The 17217-nt window shown below is 37.8% G+C and overlaps 1 protein-coding gene across 4 annotated transcripts in view; it reads left to right on the forward strand.

Moving 5' to 3' along the window:
• The window catches only part of mybpha (myosin binding protein Ha), a 41367-nt gene extending 27052 nt beyond the window's left edge, over positions 1–14315 (forward strand). The window contains exons 9-12 of one of the 4 annotated variants that reach the window (XR_005633052.1): positions 2760–2946; positions 5523–5570; positions 13842–13884; positions 14075–14301. Coding sequence is in view for 3 of the 4 variants with exons in the window: in XM_039748746.1 (XP_039604680.1) it covers positions 2760–2946; positions 14075–14115 (228 nt within the window). In the remaining variant the exon portion in view is untranslated. Of the gene's footprint in view, positions 1–2759; positions 2947–5522; positions 5571–13841; positions 13885–14074 lie in introns of all 4 variants that reach the window. The other 3 variants (XM_039748747.1, XM_039748748.1, XM_039748746.1) reach the window with 3 other exon arrangements.
• Positions 14316–17217: the final 2902 nt, after the last annotated feature.

Here is a 17217-nt window from a genome sequence, read left to right on the forward strand (position 1 = left end):
CCCAATATTTAAGTTGCTGTTGCTTCTTAAATCTTCAAATTTTCAACTTTCAAGTATCTGGATTCAAAAAACTATTCTTCCATTTCATAATTCTTTGAAGCTAAAAAGCACAGGGGTGTGCTGGAGTCTATCCCAGCTCGCATAGGGCTCAGGGTAGGAACAAAAACTGGACAGGGTGGGTCCATTGAAGGGCTAACACACACACATAACAAAAGACACACAAGGACACATTTAGCATTGCCTAATCACCTTACCTGCATGTCTGAGAACAGTGGGAGCATCCAGAGAAAACCAGCAGAGACACAGAGAAAACATGCAAACTCCATGCAGCGAGAACCCAGGATCAAACTCTGCAAGGCTGCAGTGCTACCATTGTACCACTGTGATGCCTAGTTTCAGATATGAAGCAAAAAAAATTAAATTACACCAGTTACATGGCTTCAGCTTTAGACAGTTCAAAAATAGTCACAAGTCTACTGTTCTAACTATTATTGCAGTAAACTCTACAGTTGTTTGCTAAATTTATATAAAACTATTTTAAAATTGTAAATAAATAAAGCTTCTAAAGGAATTAGAAGAGTTAACTATGTTATTGTTCATTGCAAAAGATAAAGTAAAAAATAACTCATATTTATATAAAAAAGAATACATTTAGAAACCTTCATTATCTGGCGTATCTGTATCTTGACTTTGTGTAGTCAGAATGCACAATAATTTAGTGCCTCCAGATTTTGATTAAAATTTAGTTTGCATAACGATTTTTGCTCCAAACCCCCTCTGTTACTATGCTTGTGCAGCTCTTCCTTATTTAAAACAAGGTAAGTTTCCATTTAGTGATTGGCAAAGCCTGGTAAATCTGCTACTTTAAAGATGCCAACTGTTGCCTCCCATTTTAAAGCAGAGTGCCAGGGTTTTTGGATTCTTTCTTCGTTACTATAAAATTCTTAAATAAGTTAATGTAATCTAAGCTGAGGCAGGCGTTGGGCAGTCCCTCTCCACATATATGCATAGAAAGGAGCATTACTTTGTTTAATTCATACACTCTACAAAAGTAGGGGTTTCTTCATGTGCAGTAATACATTTTACTTAAAAAGGGAACAATATCTCCTAAATTGGCATTTTTGTCCTTAAAAGACAGCAGTGAAAAAATTCTAAATCTAATCTCGCGCCTGTTTTTCTTGTCAAAAGGGTTCAATAATAACTGAACAGAAAAATTATGTCTATGGCAACACAGCTGTGCCCACAGTGGGGGTTCCATAATTGACTCCTTTCTTTATCCAAATTGTAAACTGTAAAACTGAAAACTGATTTGTTACAATAATTCAGGTTTTAGCATGTTTTATAAAGGCTAGAGCAGGGGTGCCCAATACGTCTATTGCGATCGACCAGTAGATCGCAAAGGTAGTGCAGGTAGATTGCGATACATTCAAAAAAATTTTTTTTAAACGTTAGTCTATCATATATCCTCCCTATGGCAATTGCCACTTGATTGACATACAGGGCGGAAAGTCTGAGATCTCCTTTCTTCAAACACACTGGTCATCCTGCACACACGATCAAACACGCGAGCTACTGCAAAACTCCGGCTATCTAAGTGATCTAGTTAGCCTTCCAATTTATATCGACTAAAGAAGGGATTTAAAAAAAAAATGTTTGGGGAGGGTAAGGGCTGGATGTAGAATTGGAAGAAGATTTTTTTCTCACAGTGTCACATTCGAAGTGCGTTTGTCTGATCTGTCAATCTATCATTGCTATTCCAAAGAAGAAAATGTGGAAAGGCACTTTCGAACTGTTCATAAAAACTAAAATCGCAGTTAATCGGACAGGCATCATTTTTCACTCAACTGAATTCAAAAGCAAAGGCAGACACACCGAAGCATCGTTCCAGGTGATATTTGGGGAACATCCAAAACCTCCAAAGAGCTGGAGACGCAGTTTTCAATCTGCTCTGTAGCGTATGCGTGTGCGCAACTTGACAGCATTCGCTACACAGAGCAGATTGAAAATTGCCTGTCAGACTTTGACAGACGGTTTCAAGACTCAGCTTTACTTGAGCCAATCGCTACATTTAAGTGCTATCCATTTAGGGAAGATGTTGAGGGTGATTCACCCGTATCAAAAATTGCAACACTGTTTCACCTAAAACTCCTCTACAGTGGAGGATGAGACTTTGACACTACAGGATGACATTCAGCTGAAGTCTGGGGCTCTTGGACAGTTTGGGAACTTACTCACAGAGGAAAAGTACCCAAACATGAGGAAATGTGCTACCTCCTTGACTGCATTATTCGGCTCTACTTATTTATGTGAATCAGCCTTTTCCCACAGGAAATTTATTAAATCCAAATACTGTAGTGCCCATAAATGTATTGAATTGTTATTGTGCCATTAAGGTTATTCAGTTATGAAAGGTACGACAACATATATTTTATGTATAAAGTGTACTCAGTATATATATATAATTTTTAAAGTAGGATGATCATTTCAACCTGGTCATTTTAAAAGTAGCTCGCAAGCCAAAAAAGTGTGGGCACCCCTGGGCTAGAGATTCTATTACAATGTCTGACAGCCATTGCAAATTTTTAAGTGAATTTATTTAAAATTATTATTTTTTTTTACTTTTTTCTTTGGATATATCATCTAGGTCTAAGTAATTAACATGTCAAGCAATTTAAAGAGGTTAACTTGTTTTCCCTCTAACAATAACTTTCATGCAGCATGTTTTCATTGACTTATTTGTTTGTTTGTTATGCTTCCAGCCCAGAATTGTGTGGATGAAAAATCAGATGGAAATTAGGGACGATCCTAAATTTATGCAGATTTCCAGCCAGGGTGTGTGCACTCTAGAAATTCGGAAACCATGCCCATTTGATGGAGGGGTGTATACGTGCAAAGCCATCAATGTCCATGGGGAGGCAGCAGTTAATTGCAAACTGGATGTGAAAGGTAAGTAGCCTTCCTCAATCCTGATTCAAGCAGGACTTGAAACCAAATGATCTCAACAACACTTCCTCACTAGCTGTCATATATTACCAACAGACAATTTTGACAGTAGGAAGGAAGTCTGCATTAAAATAGACACTTAACATATCGTTTGTCTCAAAATTTGTTATTCCTTTCTAGGTTTAAGTAAGATGTGGTATGAGAGACATAGTTTACATCCCTGGGGAGGCAGAATCACAATACTATAAATTCTTATTTTTATTCCAGTTTATCTTTTAATCTTGCAAATTCCTGCCTTTACTTGAGCTGTTTGGATGTTACATGCTTCCTTAGTTCCAGATTTATCCTAAAACTTTCATATATGATATTCCTGCCAAATTCCACATTTTTTATTTATTCTACAAACATCAGATACTTGCGGTATTTGCAGCTTCCTTTTGCTTTTGATTTTTGAAGAGAATCCAGTTGCCAGTATGCTGTACTTTCACACATTTACAGGAGATGCAGAATAGGTAGAATATCTGTATAGTCTATCATTACTTGAACCGCTTTTTGCATTGTAAATCAAACATTTTCATCATATTCTTAAACCCCTTAATTCTGTTTGAGATGGTGGGGAGGGCGAGAAGCTGGCTGAGTGTATTGTGGCAGCATCAAAATAATAATAAAGAACTGGTGGATAAGGAACAAACTCTAAAAAATACAACAGGTTTGTTGTACCATCTAGTCAGTACATTTTTGAATGATGTATTGCAGAAGCAAAAATTATAAATAGTAGATTGTGTATCCTTTTATTAAGGAATTTGTCATTGATTAAGAAGTTGTCCGGAATGAAACCTGCAACCAAGCTCTTGGTTTGGGAAGATTTGAAGGGAGAATATCACTTGAACCTTAGTGTAGTGCACCACTGCCAGTAATCACAGGAGTCACAGGAATGCTGTCAAGCCTTAAATAAATAACACAGAGATGCTCAAGTCTTTCTATTCAATGAAGAGTTTTATTTGATATAAAGTATATATCATTGCTAATTTTAATTATTTTGCATTTTTATTCTTATTTGTTATTGCATATGGTATTGCAAAAGGCAAATTAGAAAAGGAACCTGGAAAACATCAAGTTTCTGTAACTACAGAGGTGTACATTTATTTATATTTAGCTGCAGCTTAATATGTTCAAAGGCACTTTGATTTCTATATTATGTGCTATATTTCAAGGAACATATGGTATATTTACAATATCTATTTTTTTCTTGTGTTTATAAAAATATATATCTGCAAAAAGTCACATAAAGTTGTCAGTTGCACTGCTCTGATATTAAAACGCTGTTATAGTTCAGGAAGTGTTAAATGCAGTATCATAACAGAATCAATATGTGTGGTTTGTAGTCAAAATTATAAATATGAATGAAGTAAATTAACAAAAGCTATTTTTTTTCTTTATGTAAACTTGAATAAACCAGGTGAGTCAATTGAAGCCCAGTTTTCAGTTCTGTTAATGTCTATAACAAAAACAATTAAAACCCCTTAACCTCTCTACATTTCTTATGCTGTAGATCAAAAAGTAACTAGATAACATTTTAAAAATAGCAGTATTTATGAATTCAAGGTCTGAAGTAAAAATGTACAGAGAACTTGTAAACATACTTCATCTAGTCTCTATCCTGGATGACACTACCTCAAGAGACTTTATGTGCTATCAAGTGTGCTTTACAGATTCACACAGTATAATGGCTTTCTGATCATGACACATTGAGTTAAGAGGTGGATTTAACCCTGCTTAAAATAGCAAGGCCAAGAGTGAAGAAAGACTTTACCCCTGCCAGACTGTTTCTGCAAGCTAAGTGGATATGCAAGCCTCTCTTTTTAACCTTGTACTTTTAGCATCTCCAGCATAATGAATTTAAAGACTAATGGGGTTTAATTGGTCAAGTGATGGGGTGACGGAGATGTTACACTCTTTTCATGTTATTTGCCAAAAGAGTACCCCATCATGCATTTTAAGCAATATAGGGTCAGATTCTTCTAACCATCATGTTGGAACTGTTCAACTATAGTATATATTTACATCATATAACTGAAGGAACTAAATTGTTTAAGTAAAGAAACAGTAAGATGCAGCAGTTATTAACAAACTCACTTTGCAAATAAAAAAGCATAATAGAGAAAATACAAGAATCCTTATACTGGTATAAGGAGGAGTGCAATTAATGACACTAGAGGAGGCCATTTAGCCTGGTGTAGTCCATCTCTGCCCAAGCATGTCGGTAAAGGGGTGAGAGAGAGGACCCTGTAGCCTTAAGACTTTTGCATGGTGTGCAAATTTTTTTTACAAATATTTCTTTAGAATTTTTAGCAGAATTCTAATTAAGATTGCAGTGTTGTTAAGTTTGCATGGGCATGTTGCATTGAAACCAGAACTTTATTAAACCACAAACTAATAATTAACTATCCTGTCTGATAACTCATGGAAATGCAATATCGTCTCCTGTTATCCATTTGTTCTGATCATTTTGCATGGATTTTGTATTGTTATGACCATCTGTGTATGAATTGCATCTAAACTCCATCTCCATCTGCTAGCTACCCAGCCACCTCCAAGCAAATAAGATACCATCTGTGTCTAATAAGGTCAGTAAAGAAACTAATCCTCTGCATGTGATAAAATCTCAAGCACCAATTACATCTGCATTTCCTTTTAACACTGCATCATTCTCTTGATGTATTGTTGATTGTACACATGTACATTCTGAGTGATTTTACTGATAAACATGTCAACCAGATGGCTCCTAGTGTTGTTTTCAGCCCAGATTCCCAGTCATTTTAGTTTTTGTCATACTCTACTTTAGATTAGAGATTAGTGATTTTCAAAAGTACATAAATGAGTGTCTAAGTGTTAAGAATATTAAAAATAAAATCCTACTGGTAATAATAGGATTGTTACGTTACCTACAATGCACTATTAGTGCTCTTTAAAGACTATACCAAAGAGGTTAGAACATTCAATGTGACTCCCATTACACACAGAAAACATCCTCATAAGAAATCTGAGAAAGTCAGGGTAGCAAGGTACAGTGTGTGCAGTTTTTTATCTCATGCGGACTACATTTTGTGAACACCACAATAGTGGATGGTAAGCAGCTGCTGTACAACATAGTCATGAATGTAAAAACGATATTCTTAGATGCAGAATTGAGAGTCAAATCTCATGCAACTTTATTAGATGTGGTAGTAAAGGTCATTTTGAAACTGCAAAGCACACAGGTCTAGTTATAGTGTATAGATAAGCCATCCTACCTCTACAAATGACAATGATGTTGTGTTGCTACTAAGGTAAGTATAATGGCATGCTCCACCATGCTGTTCTTGTCAGTGCCAGTGCAGCCCTGTAGTAAATACCTCCATCTGCCAATTGTTTTTTATTTTATATAGTATTATTCAAAGGGCCTATCATCACAAGACAAATTTCAGATCAAGCAAGCTTCTTTATATGAAGTGGAGTCTAAATGTAAATTTCTTCTCCACTGTCTTCTGGTATAAACCTGCCTATGTTTAAGGAAACTTTGGAAAAAATACATCATTTATTTTGCAGGTATATAAAAAGTCATAAAATTTTTTTAACATATGCTTGGAGGCTAGATCTTAACTCTGCAAACCACATGCGAAAGCAGAATTGAACCCTTAAAAAGAAGAGCATTGAAAAACAAGCCCTATTTGTTCACGATAAGATGTTGCTCGTGCTCAGATCCCTTACTTGGCCTTTTCGAGTGACAGCTTCTCATAGCTCAATTGATGTATGGGCTTCAGCCGCTGCTACTCAGTACAGACTGCCTGCTATCGTCTTATCACATTACGCTGACTCAGCCACCCACTTCTATCCTACCGCTGAATCATCACTGTATTCCTGGGATGTAGAAGGACTGCCAATTCCAGATGGTTGAGCAGTTACAAAAAAGTTGTTGAAAGCCAAAGAGGTCCTTCATTATTTCATTAAAAAATAATTCTATTACCATAAAAAGGACAACTAGAGCTAAGTGGAGGTTCTAAAATGTTTTTTACTCTAAATTACCCACTCTTCCAGATAATAGACCACAATACAATAAACAAATGTGCATCCAGGGTTACTTGTTGCTTTGCAGTCAGTGCTGTCAGTATAGATTCTGGCACTCTTTGTTGGAAACTGATGGATAATTGGAAGAAACCCGGAGTATATCAAGCTCTGCTTTTTAATTCCTGTTGTTAAATCACAGGTACCAGATTTTGAACATAACAGGGCCGCAATGTTGGTTTTAGTAACCAGTTAGTACTAAAAATGGAGCAAACGTTTTTGCCTTAATACTAATTAACTTTTTTTAAGAGTGAGGACTCTAAATTGCTCGTTTTTCTTTAACCAGCAACCAAACAATAAAGAGATGCAAATAGAGCCAACAGATGACCAATTAAAGTTAGCTTCTTGAGGGCCTTCATTTTTTTTTTCATCCAAATTCGTAATTAGATGGCAGTACTTTCTGTTAATAAAACCTGTTATGACCTCTTAGTGCCCTCACTGATCATTTCCACAATTGTTTGTTTATGTGGGTGGTGGTGGTGGTGGGGGGGAGGTTGTTGTCGGCTGTACTATTAACTGGAGTTGTGGACCAGGTCAGATCAGTATTTCTCAGACCCTGCCTTCTTTCTTTTCAAATATCTTTGTGATACATCTATGTTTTGAGTACAAGGGTGCAAGTTACCAGTTCATCTGTGGTTATGAAAAGAAGCAGCCACAGTCACATATTGATATGTCTGTTTAAAATCTGGTTGATTCAAAGTGATTATTTCCACATACGTTGAAGAGAATAAAAATAGTCTTCACTGAATACTCCACTAGAGTTCAATGTGAAATACCTCAAATTTTATATCACCTCATTAAGCCACAATAGTTAGACCCCAATGTTCATTGTGCATGTAGTTGACAGTACTATTGTAGTTAACAGTACAGCTGAATGTTGGCCAGGACTCTTCTTGAGGACTCTTCTTCTTGTAGCCTCTTCACATCACATCAGGCATCATTTTACCCCATCTTGATCCAGCTTCAGCACTGCAAAGCCTCCTCAATTCACAGTAGTGAAAGTTACTTGTTAATTATATAAATGGCCGTCTCATATTTTAATTTCATCAGAATGATAGTCTAACGTGTATCAAAATATTGGGTAAATACTGTCAGTTAAGGTAATTTTACACACTTTTACATTTTATGATTATTTACATTTAAATGTTCAAAGTGTTTGGATTTGGTCTAATGAACTGAATAGTTCATAATAATAGAATAATCTACACCCTAGACTGAATTTATTTCAGGAAGGAAATAGTATTGTAGTGAAATCTTTGTCTGCGGTGGGTTGGCACCCTGCCCAGGATTGGTTCCTGCCTTGTGCCCTGTGTTGGCTGGGATTGGCTCCAGCAGACCCCCGTGACCCTGTGCTCGGATTCAGCGGTTTAGAAAATGGATGGATGGATGGATGAAATCTTTGTAAACAAGTGAAAGTGACTCTGTGAGTGGAGCATTGATGCATTTATATTTACATCTTTTATTTGGCTAAACTCTTCATTTTCTAACCTACATATTTCAGGTTTGCCAATACTTCACACTATCCAAAATATTCCCTTTTTAGACTCACTATTCAGAGGAATGCACATACTGTAGAAAGCAGGAATACCCAGAAAAAAGCCTACACCGATGTGGGGAGAGCATGCAAACTTCAGCTAGAACCGAGACTGCTAAGCTGTAAGTCAGGAGCAGTAGTTACCAGCCATTTGTAACCTTAACCACCGCACTGCAATTTCTATTCACATTTGATCTTTCAGTATAAATTATAATATTTAAAGGAGATCATTTTAAAAAAGTTTCAGGTTTCTATCGGCTCACTCATATGTAGGACTTGAGTCCACTCTTGTGATTATTAGGAGGCAATGGTATTAGTGGTCCCCTTGTAACTTTAACAATGGAACCAAAGTGACCAGTGGCATTTTTAGAATGATATTTCCTCCCAGCTGCTAGCAGGATGTCATCCCTAAAATAGAAGCAATGCTGGAGCAAGTAGCAGACATACAGTGCAATGTGGCCTGTACAGGACAAGCTGACTGGCTTCTGTCTCCTGACAAACTGGTATTAATAACTGTGCCAGGTTCTAATACAATAAAATAACTATCTACTAATATAATGGACTTGTTAAAATATGTTAGACTGTGAAACAGAAACTTACAGATACTACAGTGGTTTGACAGGCTTCACACTGCATCATTATTGCCATGTCCACATGTGAAAGTAATATTCAGTTTCAGCAGCGTTATGTTCAAAAGCAGTTTGACTTCATTTCTTGTGATTGAATGTTTATCTCAAAGGGTGCTCACATGCAGATGTGGTTCTATTTCTGAACTTCTGTCATACATTGTGATGTATAAAGTCCATTCATCTGTATTCATCCCAGTTCATGCCTGACTGGCTGAGTAAGCAGTACCTTCACAAGTGGATGGGAGTGGCTGCACAAGATAGTAGGAGGCATGAGCATACGATGGCAGTACACACCTTGGGCCTTGTGTATAAATGGTACGCCCGTTTCCATGCTCACGTTGAGATGTATAAAAACTAAACTTTGCATAATGCCACATACATATTCACAGCAGCCTGAGACCATGCGTACGCACGTGATTTTGTAAATACGTGGTACCCTGTGTCAAAGTGGTGCTACTGTTTCTGTGTGGTTCTCTTCCTTTTTTATACTCACATCCATGACACAAGATTTATTAAATAAACCAAAAATAATTGCATATTATTTACAAATTTAAAGCACTTGATTGTAACAATATAATGGTGCACTGAATAGCCAAGCTATTCCAACTACCATGACTGCTTTGGCGTTGTTAGAAGACACTGCAAATGGAAGAATTAGAAGAGAGTGCGTATTTAGAGATCATACTGATTTCTTGTCTCATGATGATGACTGGCTTTTAAGTTGATTTCTTTTCCCAAGAGCTGTCCTCTTGGAGCTGTGTGCTGAACTGGGGCCAGTATCACAAAGGCAGACTTTAAGGAATTGTGCTCTACCTAGTGCTTTGCAAGTTCTATCCACCTGTAGGTTTTTAGCCACAGGAGATTTTCAATGTGAACTGGCTGACCGATCAAGTATTTCTCAGTGATCATGGAGTTACGCTATGCCAGCTGTATGGGATGGTATTATCGGTTTGTCATCCAGATATATAAGATTTCCTTATACTGTGGTTGAACAGGCAAATATCAAAGCACAATTCACAGCCATGTCCGGTTTTCCAAATGTAATCTGAGTGGTCAACTGCACATACATTGCTATAGGCGACCCTCAGAGAATGAATTTGCTTATATACATAGAAAGCATTTCCAGTCTATTGATGTGAAAATTATGTGCTATGCAATAATGTTGTTCTGAGATATACAAGTGTCTCACCAATAATTGCAACAACTTGCTGCTCAAAACGGTGTGAGCCCCAGAATTCCGCTACTCCCTTCAGTGGTGCTGACACTTAGACGGTGGTCTGAAACTTACTTTTTCATGTTGACTTTCATCTCTGACAACAACTTTTTTATTTCAAGCTCTGTGAAACTTTCTGAACTTGAACTTTTGAGTGACTCTGCCACGCTGTGCCACTCTATCAATTTCCGTTTGTCTTATACCACTGCTTAAGACACCAAATAGCATGTTTTTCTTTGCCTGCACTTCACTGAGCAGGACCTCCATTTTACATTCACTGAAATTCTTCTCTTTTATATATGCTTTTTCTGTTGTCTTTTAAGAAAACACTGAACAGAGTTATTTATATTGATTTGCATATTCAAATAGGGGAAGTCTGGGAGGAATCAGGGTGGGGCTGTAGACTCGTGAATGTGCATTAAAATTCACGTTGATTGGAATTTATAAAGGGAGCGTGTGTTCAACTTTGCTTACGCACAGTTTTATGCATCTGATTTTTTTTGGGCGTACGCACATTTCTAGTTTTGTCTATATGCCAAGTTATAGTGTGAATTCAATGCAAGAAATAGATGAAGAAAAGCACCACAAATACATTTGTATATCAGCATTTAAGTTTGATGATTTGCTTCACCGCATTAAACCATTCATTAACATCAAAGCATGTCCATTGATCCTGTAGGCTGTCACATGTTGGCAGTAAACACAGACTCTAACGTCATGTTTCATCTTAAACACACTGCACCAACCACCCCATCCCTGACATCTTGACAATACTGTAACTCATGTACTTGTCACGTTAATTTCTGAGGACATGCTCAGAGGACACTTCAAATGAGTACTGAGAACGTGTGGCAGCCATGATGCGTGGGTGTACGGCTTCTGAACTTGAAGTATAAACCAGCCATTAGTCTTTCACGTTACCTGCAATTAAATTCAAAGTTCTGGGTCTTTCTGTGATGAATTCCTGTTTTTGTGAAACATTAACATGTTATGGTTTTCACATGTGAGCTTGCTATTGATTATGGAGTATTGTTTTGGACAAAGTTAAATGAACAAACAATAAAAATGTTGTGAAATGTGATCATAAATAAATAAAAGCACAATATGTGAGCATAAATAATTAAATTTGTAATGAAATATGTTTTTATTTAATATGTATGTATTATTTAAAAAAATGTTGGCACTGCATGAAACATGAAATGCAGCTTGGAATGAAAACTAATTTTCATCGCTCAAAGTTGAGGGGATGGGCTGTAGTGAGTGCTGTGATTTTGTTGGTGAATTGGCAGTAGAGTGCAAAAACCTCCATGTTCTGCATTTATAGGCAGTCATCACACATCAGATGCAGACACCCGAGTTTCTTGCATTAATGTCACTGCTTTGTGCTGTAATCGTGTCCAACTTTTTCTTGCAGTCATATCAGCCGTATACAAACACACAGTCACACCCTTTAGCCGTGCTTTCCTTGCTTTGGAGATCCTGTGGTGCATAGATTTGTGCAAAGTTACAACTGCAAGTGTCCACTCTACCAGTGATCCACCAATCAGAACACAGCACTCACTAGAGCTCACCCTCTCAACTTTGAGGGATGAAAATGGCAGTTTTCATTTCATTCCGCATTCCATGTTGCATGTGGCGTCTCTGAAATAAATAAATGAAATAAGTAAATGAATAATTAATTATCTAAAGAATCAAGCAACAAAAAGTATATTTCATGGCACATTTAAACTCTTGTGCTCACATAACATTGTTTTTATTTACTTGTATTATATAATTCATTTATTTATGTGCTTATGTATGAAAATTTGCAAAATAATATAAATATATACATACATATGGAGCCACTTGTGAGGCGTTATGCTTCTTCTGGACCACTCAGGTCTGCTGTTGTGTGGTGTTGTGTGTTCTTTCCTCTGTGTGGTATCAAATCTCAGTCCAGAGTCTCAGTCTCAGTCCAGAGTCTTCATGTGTAGCTCCTGACTGGTGGAACAAGCAGCCCACCACCATTCAAGCTGCTGACTACCTGAAGGTGTGTAAGAAATGTCTGAAGAATCTCTTGTTTGGTAAATTTCTGTATAACTAATACGTGTTAGGTTTTATAACTTAGAAATTGTAACTAGCTTTAATTATGTTATGAGATCTTCACTTGAAATGATCAATTCTGTAACTTGTCCTGTAACACTAGCTCCCAAGCAGTCCCACAGACTGATGTTTACACGATTATGTTAATTTTTTTTTTTTTGTAATTTGCTTTGGATAAAAGCGTCTGCTCAGCAAATAAATGTAAAATGGTGCAAATGGTGCAAAGTAAAAAGGATGAATGTGGGTTTTGGAAGCCGAATAGTCACTTGGATTCATTTTCAAGTTTAGTCATTTCAATAGATTTGCACTTCAAGATGGCAGATAAATAAACACAAGATAAAATAAATAAACACAAAGCCATTTAAAAGTCAATGTGGGGCCAGAACAAACCACACAGAAGCCTAATAAATATAAAGGGACATTACAAGGTATGTTGAGTAGAAAAAGATAGCGGAAAGCAGGGCCATCTCAGACAGCTCTGCACACCATGTAACAGTTGTGACATTGGAGACGTGATGTTGACACACACAAGGCAGACAAAGAGGAGTGCATTAGCTTCTCAACTGCTTTTAAGACTTCTGCTTTTGGTCTTATGACAGCAGTATTTGGTGCAGATCTCTGCTAATGATGCCAGTCCAGTCCTGAGCTGAGCTGACCTTCAAAGATTTGTTCAAAGTTACAACTGCAAGTGTCCACTCAACCCGCAATCCACCAATCAGAACACAGCACTAACTAGAGCTCAACTTCAAAGGGCCCATCTAGACTTACCTCTCTGTGATGCCACTAGTGTGGATACTTCATATGGCACAGAAATAAGACTCCAGGAGCTCTATTCACTTAGCGTTCCTTGAGGCAAACCGATTACAAGAACTTATCATAGCTGTCACAATGTGTAACTAATGTATTGGTCATTTTGTTTTGTTCTGTTATTTTTTTATTACTTCAGTTTTTCCCATCAAAGTCATTGTATTAGCATTTTGTTTCTGTGTATGGTTTAGTGTCTTGGTCCAGAGTTGGTATTCTTTCTTTGTGGCTCTTATTGTAGGCCCAAAAAAGTTTCCTAGGTAAGCTATGGGTGTGCATGTGAGCATGACTGCTGGTGTCCTGTCCAAGGCTGTGTTCTGCATTGGGTTAGTGACTCTGTAATGGCAAAGGGGCTTCAGGAAGCTAATGAATTGATTGGAAGTGTTTAAACTTGGCGTAGGTCTGCCTGCTGCTTTTCACACTACACACCCAGTCTGTCAAAATAAAGCACCTGCAGAAAACTGGCTGTCACGGCCAGTGAGGGTCTCAGTTTGAATGAAGTTTTCACTTTGACTTCAACATTTTTTTACAGTTCCGAATTAAGGCACTCAGGAGAGATGAATGTAAATTACAAGGTGAGTCTGCAGCAGTCCAAGAAGAAAGGAACAGACTGCTCGGTAAAGATTAGGTCAGCGGTGGCTACAGCCTCCAAAACAAAAACGTAAAACTACTGCAAAAGACCTCAATGAATTTCACAATTTTTGGAAAGTTATTAATATGAATATGAAGTAATGTCATTTTGTTTTCTTTTTTCCTTCTTTATAGAAAGCATATGGATATCTCCGAAAACCCCAGTAAAAAATTGAAAGGCGATGGGATGTGCAATGAAGCTGTTGTATCTGTTGTTCTATTTATGATTTGAAGCTTGAGCAGTTTGTCTTTAGTGCAGGGAACAGTATGGTATCTCAGATGGGTGAATGTCCTTTTGTTGTCTTTCGGAATTTCATTGTACTCAATAAAAGTCAGTTAAACGGAACTGGTTCTGCAAGTAAGAGAGACGGTTGAAGTTGACGCATATTAAAGTGGTTTATGTCACAGTTTCACATGATTGTGTGCTGGAGAGCAGGCACAAGGGTTGCGCTATACAAAAAAAGTAATGTCAAACTCAGTGGCCTGACTTAGGGGGAGTCTGTCATATTGAACTGGGTGAAGAAAAAAACAAACAAACTGTAAATCTTGTCCGGGATTTTTCTGTGTCATGTGCAAATTTACATTTAATTTTTTAACATATCTTGTGGCCATCTCTACCTTACAGTATATACTGCATAGATTTGTGGGGTTGATCAGCACAACTTTAAAGTGGAGAACCTAAGAAAAAAGACGTGTAGGAGCCATGGAAGCTGCAGTCGTACTTCAGCATGTTGGTCTTTGGCCTACTTAATACAAAAGGGCATATTCGTGAATGAATACGGGCCTGTCCCCTTGGGTGTCCCAGTGTGATCAGACCAGGCATGAAGCAGTAACATAAGAAAACTTAAATCAGTTACAGTTATTCATACACGCATACAATATATGAATACCACTGCCTCTTATTTGTCCACTTATCTAGTATTAAGGTGGACCCCCTTTTGCCACCAGAACAGACCAAATGTTTGTTGTCAAACATTCAGCAGAGTACACAAAACATTGCTTAGACATTTTGGTAAGTTTTGACTCCCTAGAATAGACACCCTGTAAATTCTTGAACCACACCTTCATGCTGCGAGCCTCCTCATCACAACTGGGGTCATTGAAGTGGTGTGAGGTTTGTAACAGGGCACATTATCCTGCTGGAAGAATTAATTTGAAAATGGTAGGACAGCAGCTATAAAGGAGTGAATATGGTCAGCAGCTCAACAACAATGTGGAGGTATGGAGCAGAAGTCGGAATTAAGAGGCATAATGTGCTCCACCTCTGGCAGTTTGTACCACTGAAGCCACCACACGGTTTACAGCACAACACCATCTGCATGTCTCAGCAGAAATCTCTTTATCAAACAGGAGGATACTTTTTTAATCAAATTTTTATGGAACCCTCTGTGGTCTTATGTTGCTGTAGCCTATCGACTTCAAGGTCCAGAGTGCTGTGCTTTTAGAGTTACCATTCTGCATGACAGTCTCTTCTCAAGAATATTTATTTGAATATCTGTGGCGTTTTGTTAGCTTGAATAAATCTGGCCATTCTCTGACATCTCAGTACAAAAGAACTGCCAGTCTGTGGGTTTATTTATTTGCACCATTAACAGTAAACTCTGGAGGCTACAGCTGTTTAAGAGAAGAGGGAGCCACCACTTGTAGCCCCACGGACACTTGCATCATACAAAGGAGGCAATTCTGATGTCTAGTAGGTGAACAATAAACCTCCTGGCCATGTCTGCATGTGATTTAAAGAAAATGTCGGTCAAGTGCTTGGTGGTTTGCATTAAGGAGCTGCTGTACCTAATAAAGTGGCCACACACACATACTGACAGAAAGGACTCACTGGGTCATCATTCTATTTGAGTCCTTGAAGACAGAAGGCAGCAGCTGCCGTGTTTGTTGTGTTTTGAGTGAGGACGCTCCTAATCTCTAAAACGCTAATGTCTATAAAACCTCAGAATATTTGAGGTGTTAGTTCACTTCGTCTGCTACCACTAGTTTTTATAGTGGGGAAAGAAAAAACGCCACCTTTTAGGGAGTAGAACTGTCATGTTTCATACAAATATGGTTAGACTCTTTCATTGCTCTGCAGTACAGCAAAGCAGCAATATGTTTTTCCTATTTAATCAAATACATAATAAAAAAAAAAACTACCAAAAATGCACTGAATATCCAAATGAGCAGGCTGATGCAGGGGCCCTGGCTCCTCTATGGCTGCAGCTTTTCATCCAGACCCCCTACCTTAATTTTTAAGTAAGCTGTCACTTCCCAGTTTGCATTTTGCTACCTGTCAAACTACACCACTTGGTGTGCTAAACGTTTCATGGGACGTGCCAAGCGTTTATGTCTGTATGAGCTGAGCTAACATATGAGACGGGCTGAAATCAAAGTAATCGATGTAGACCTCAGCATTGACGTTTGCAGTGCACCATCTGTTGGAATGCAGATAGTAATAAAATGCATTGCTTTTGTTATAACAACAGATGGCAAATCACAAACGTATACTAATAAAGTGCACCGTCTGTTAGAATGACACGCAATGCATACGTCTTTGTTGTATGCCATTTGGTATGGGGTTCCCAAAAGCAGTGCTAATGTTTGTGATGTGCCTTCTGTTGGATAACAGAGACTGGGCAGCCTTCCAGACACACAGACTCTTGTCCTTTGTATTAAGGTGGACTATGGAGAAGATTGTGTGTGTTTTTTATATTTTTATGTCATCGTCATGATTTCCATTTTGCATTCCAGGTGTTCTGGCTATCTAAGTCATTATTTTCCACTTTAGTAGACCCAAAACCGAAGTAGCTGCAGCATTCAGAGTTTTTTGCCCCCATTTCTGCTTTACTTATCATTAATTGTTATTGTTAGGTTACAATGGGGTCATAGAAAAAAGTAATTAATGGGTAAATGACAGAGAGGGTTAAACATTTAAATCTATGAAAACATACAAATATGTCTAAATGTCTTAAATAAGGCAGAATAATGAGCCAAAACAAAAAATGACTGGCTAATGAAACAAAGAAATCCGTTTGCAGTGAAAAGCTTCACAGATTATGAAAATGGTCAGAACAAAAAATGTGCAGTCACAAGGGGCCCATAGCACTGAACTGGAGAACCTCTGCAATGGGCAAACCAGGAACACGCTGGAGAGGACGTTGGGAACGTCAGCAGCTTCAGAATAAAAAGTGACTAAAAGTGAATTCACTAATGGAATGCTGACCATGGAGCTGTGCCATATTAATGTCTTCCCTTGAGATTTGGCCTTCAAGGTTTCCTGGTGCAAAACAGCG

This window comes from Polypterus senegalus, chromosome 3, assembly GCF_016835505.1.
Source record: "Polypterus senegalus isolate Bchr_013 chromosome 3, ASM1683550v1, whole genome shotgun sequence".
Lineage (NCBI taxonomy): Eukaryota > Metazoa > Chordata > Cladistia > Polypteriformes > Polypteridae > Polypterus > Polypterus senegalus.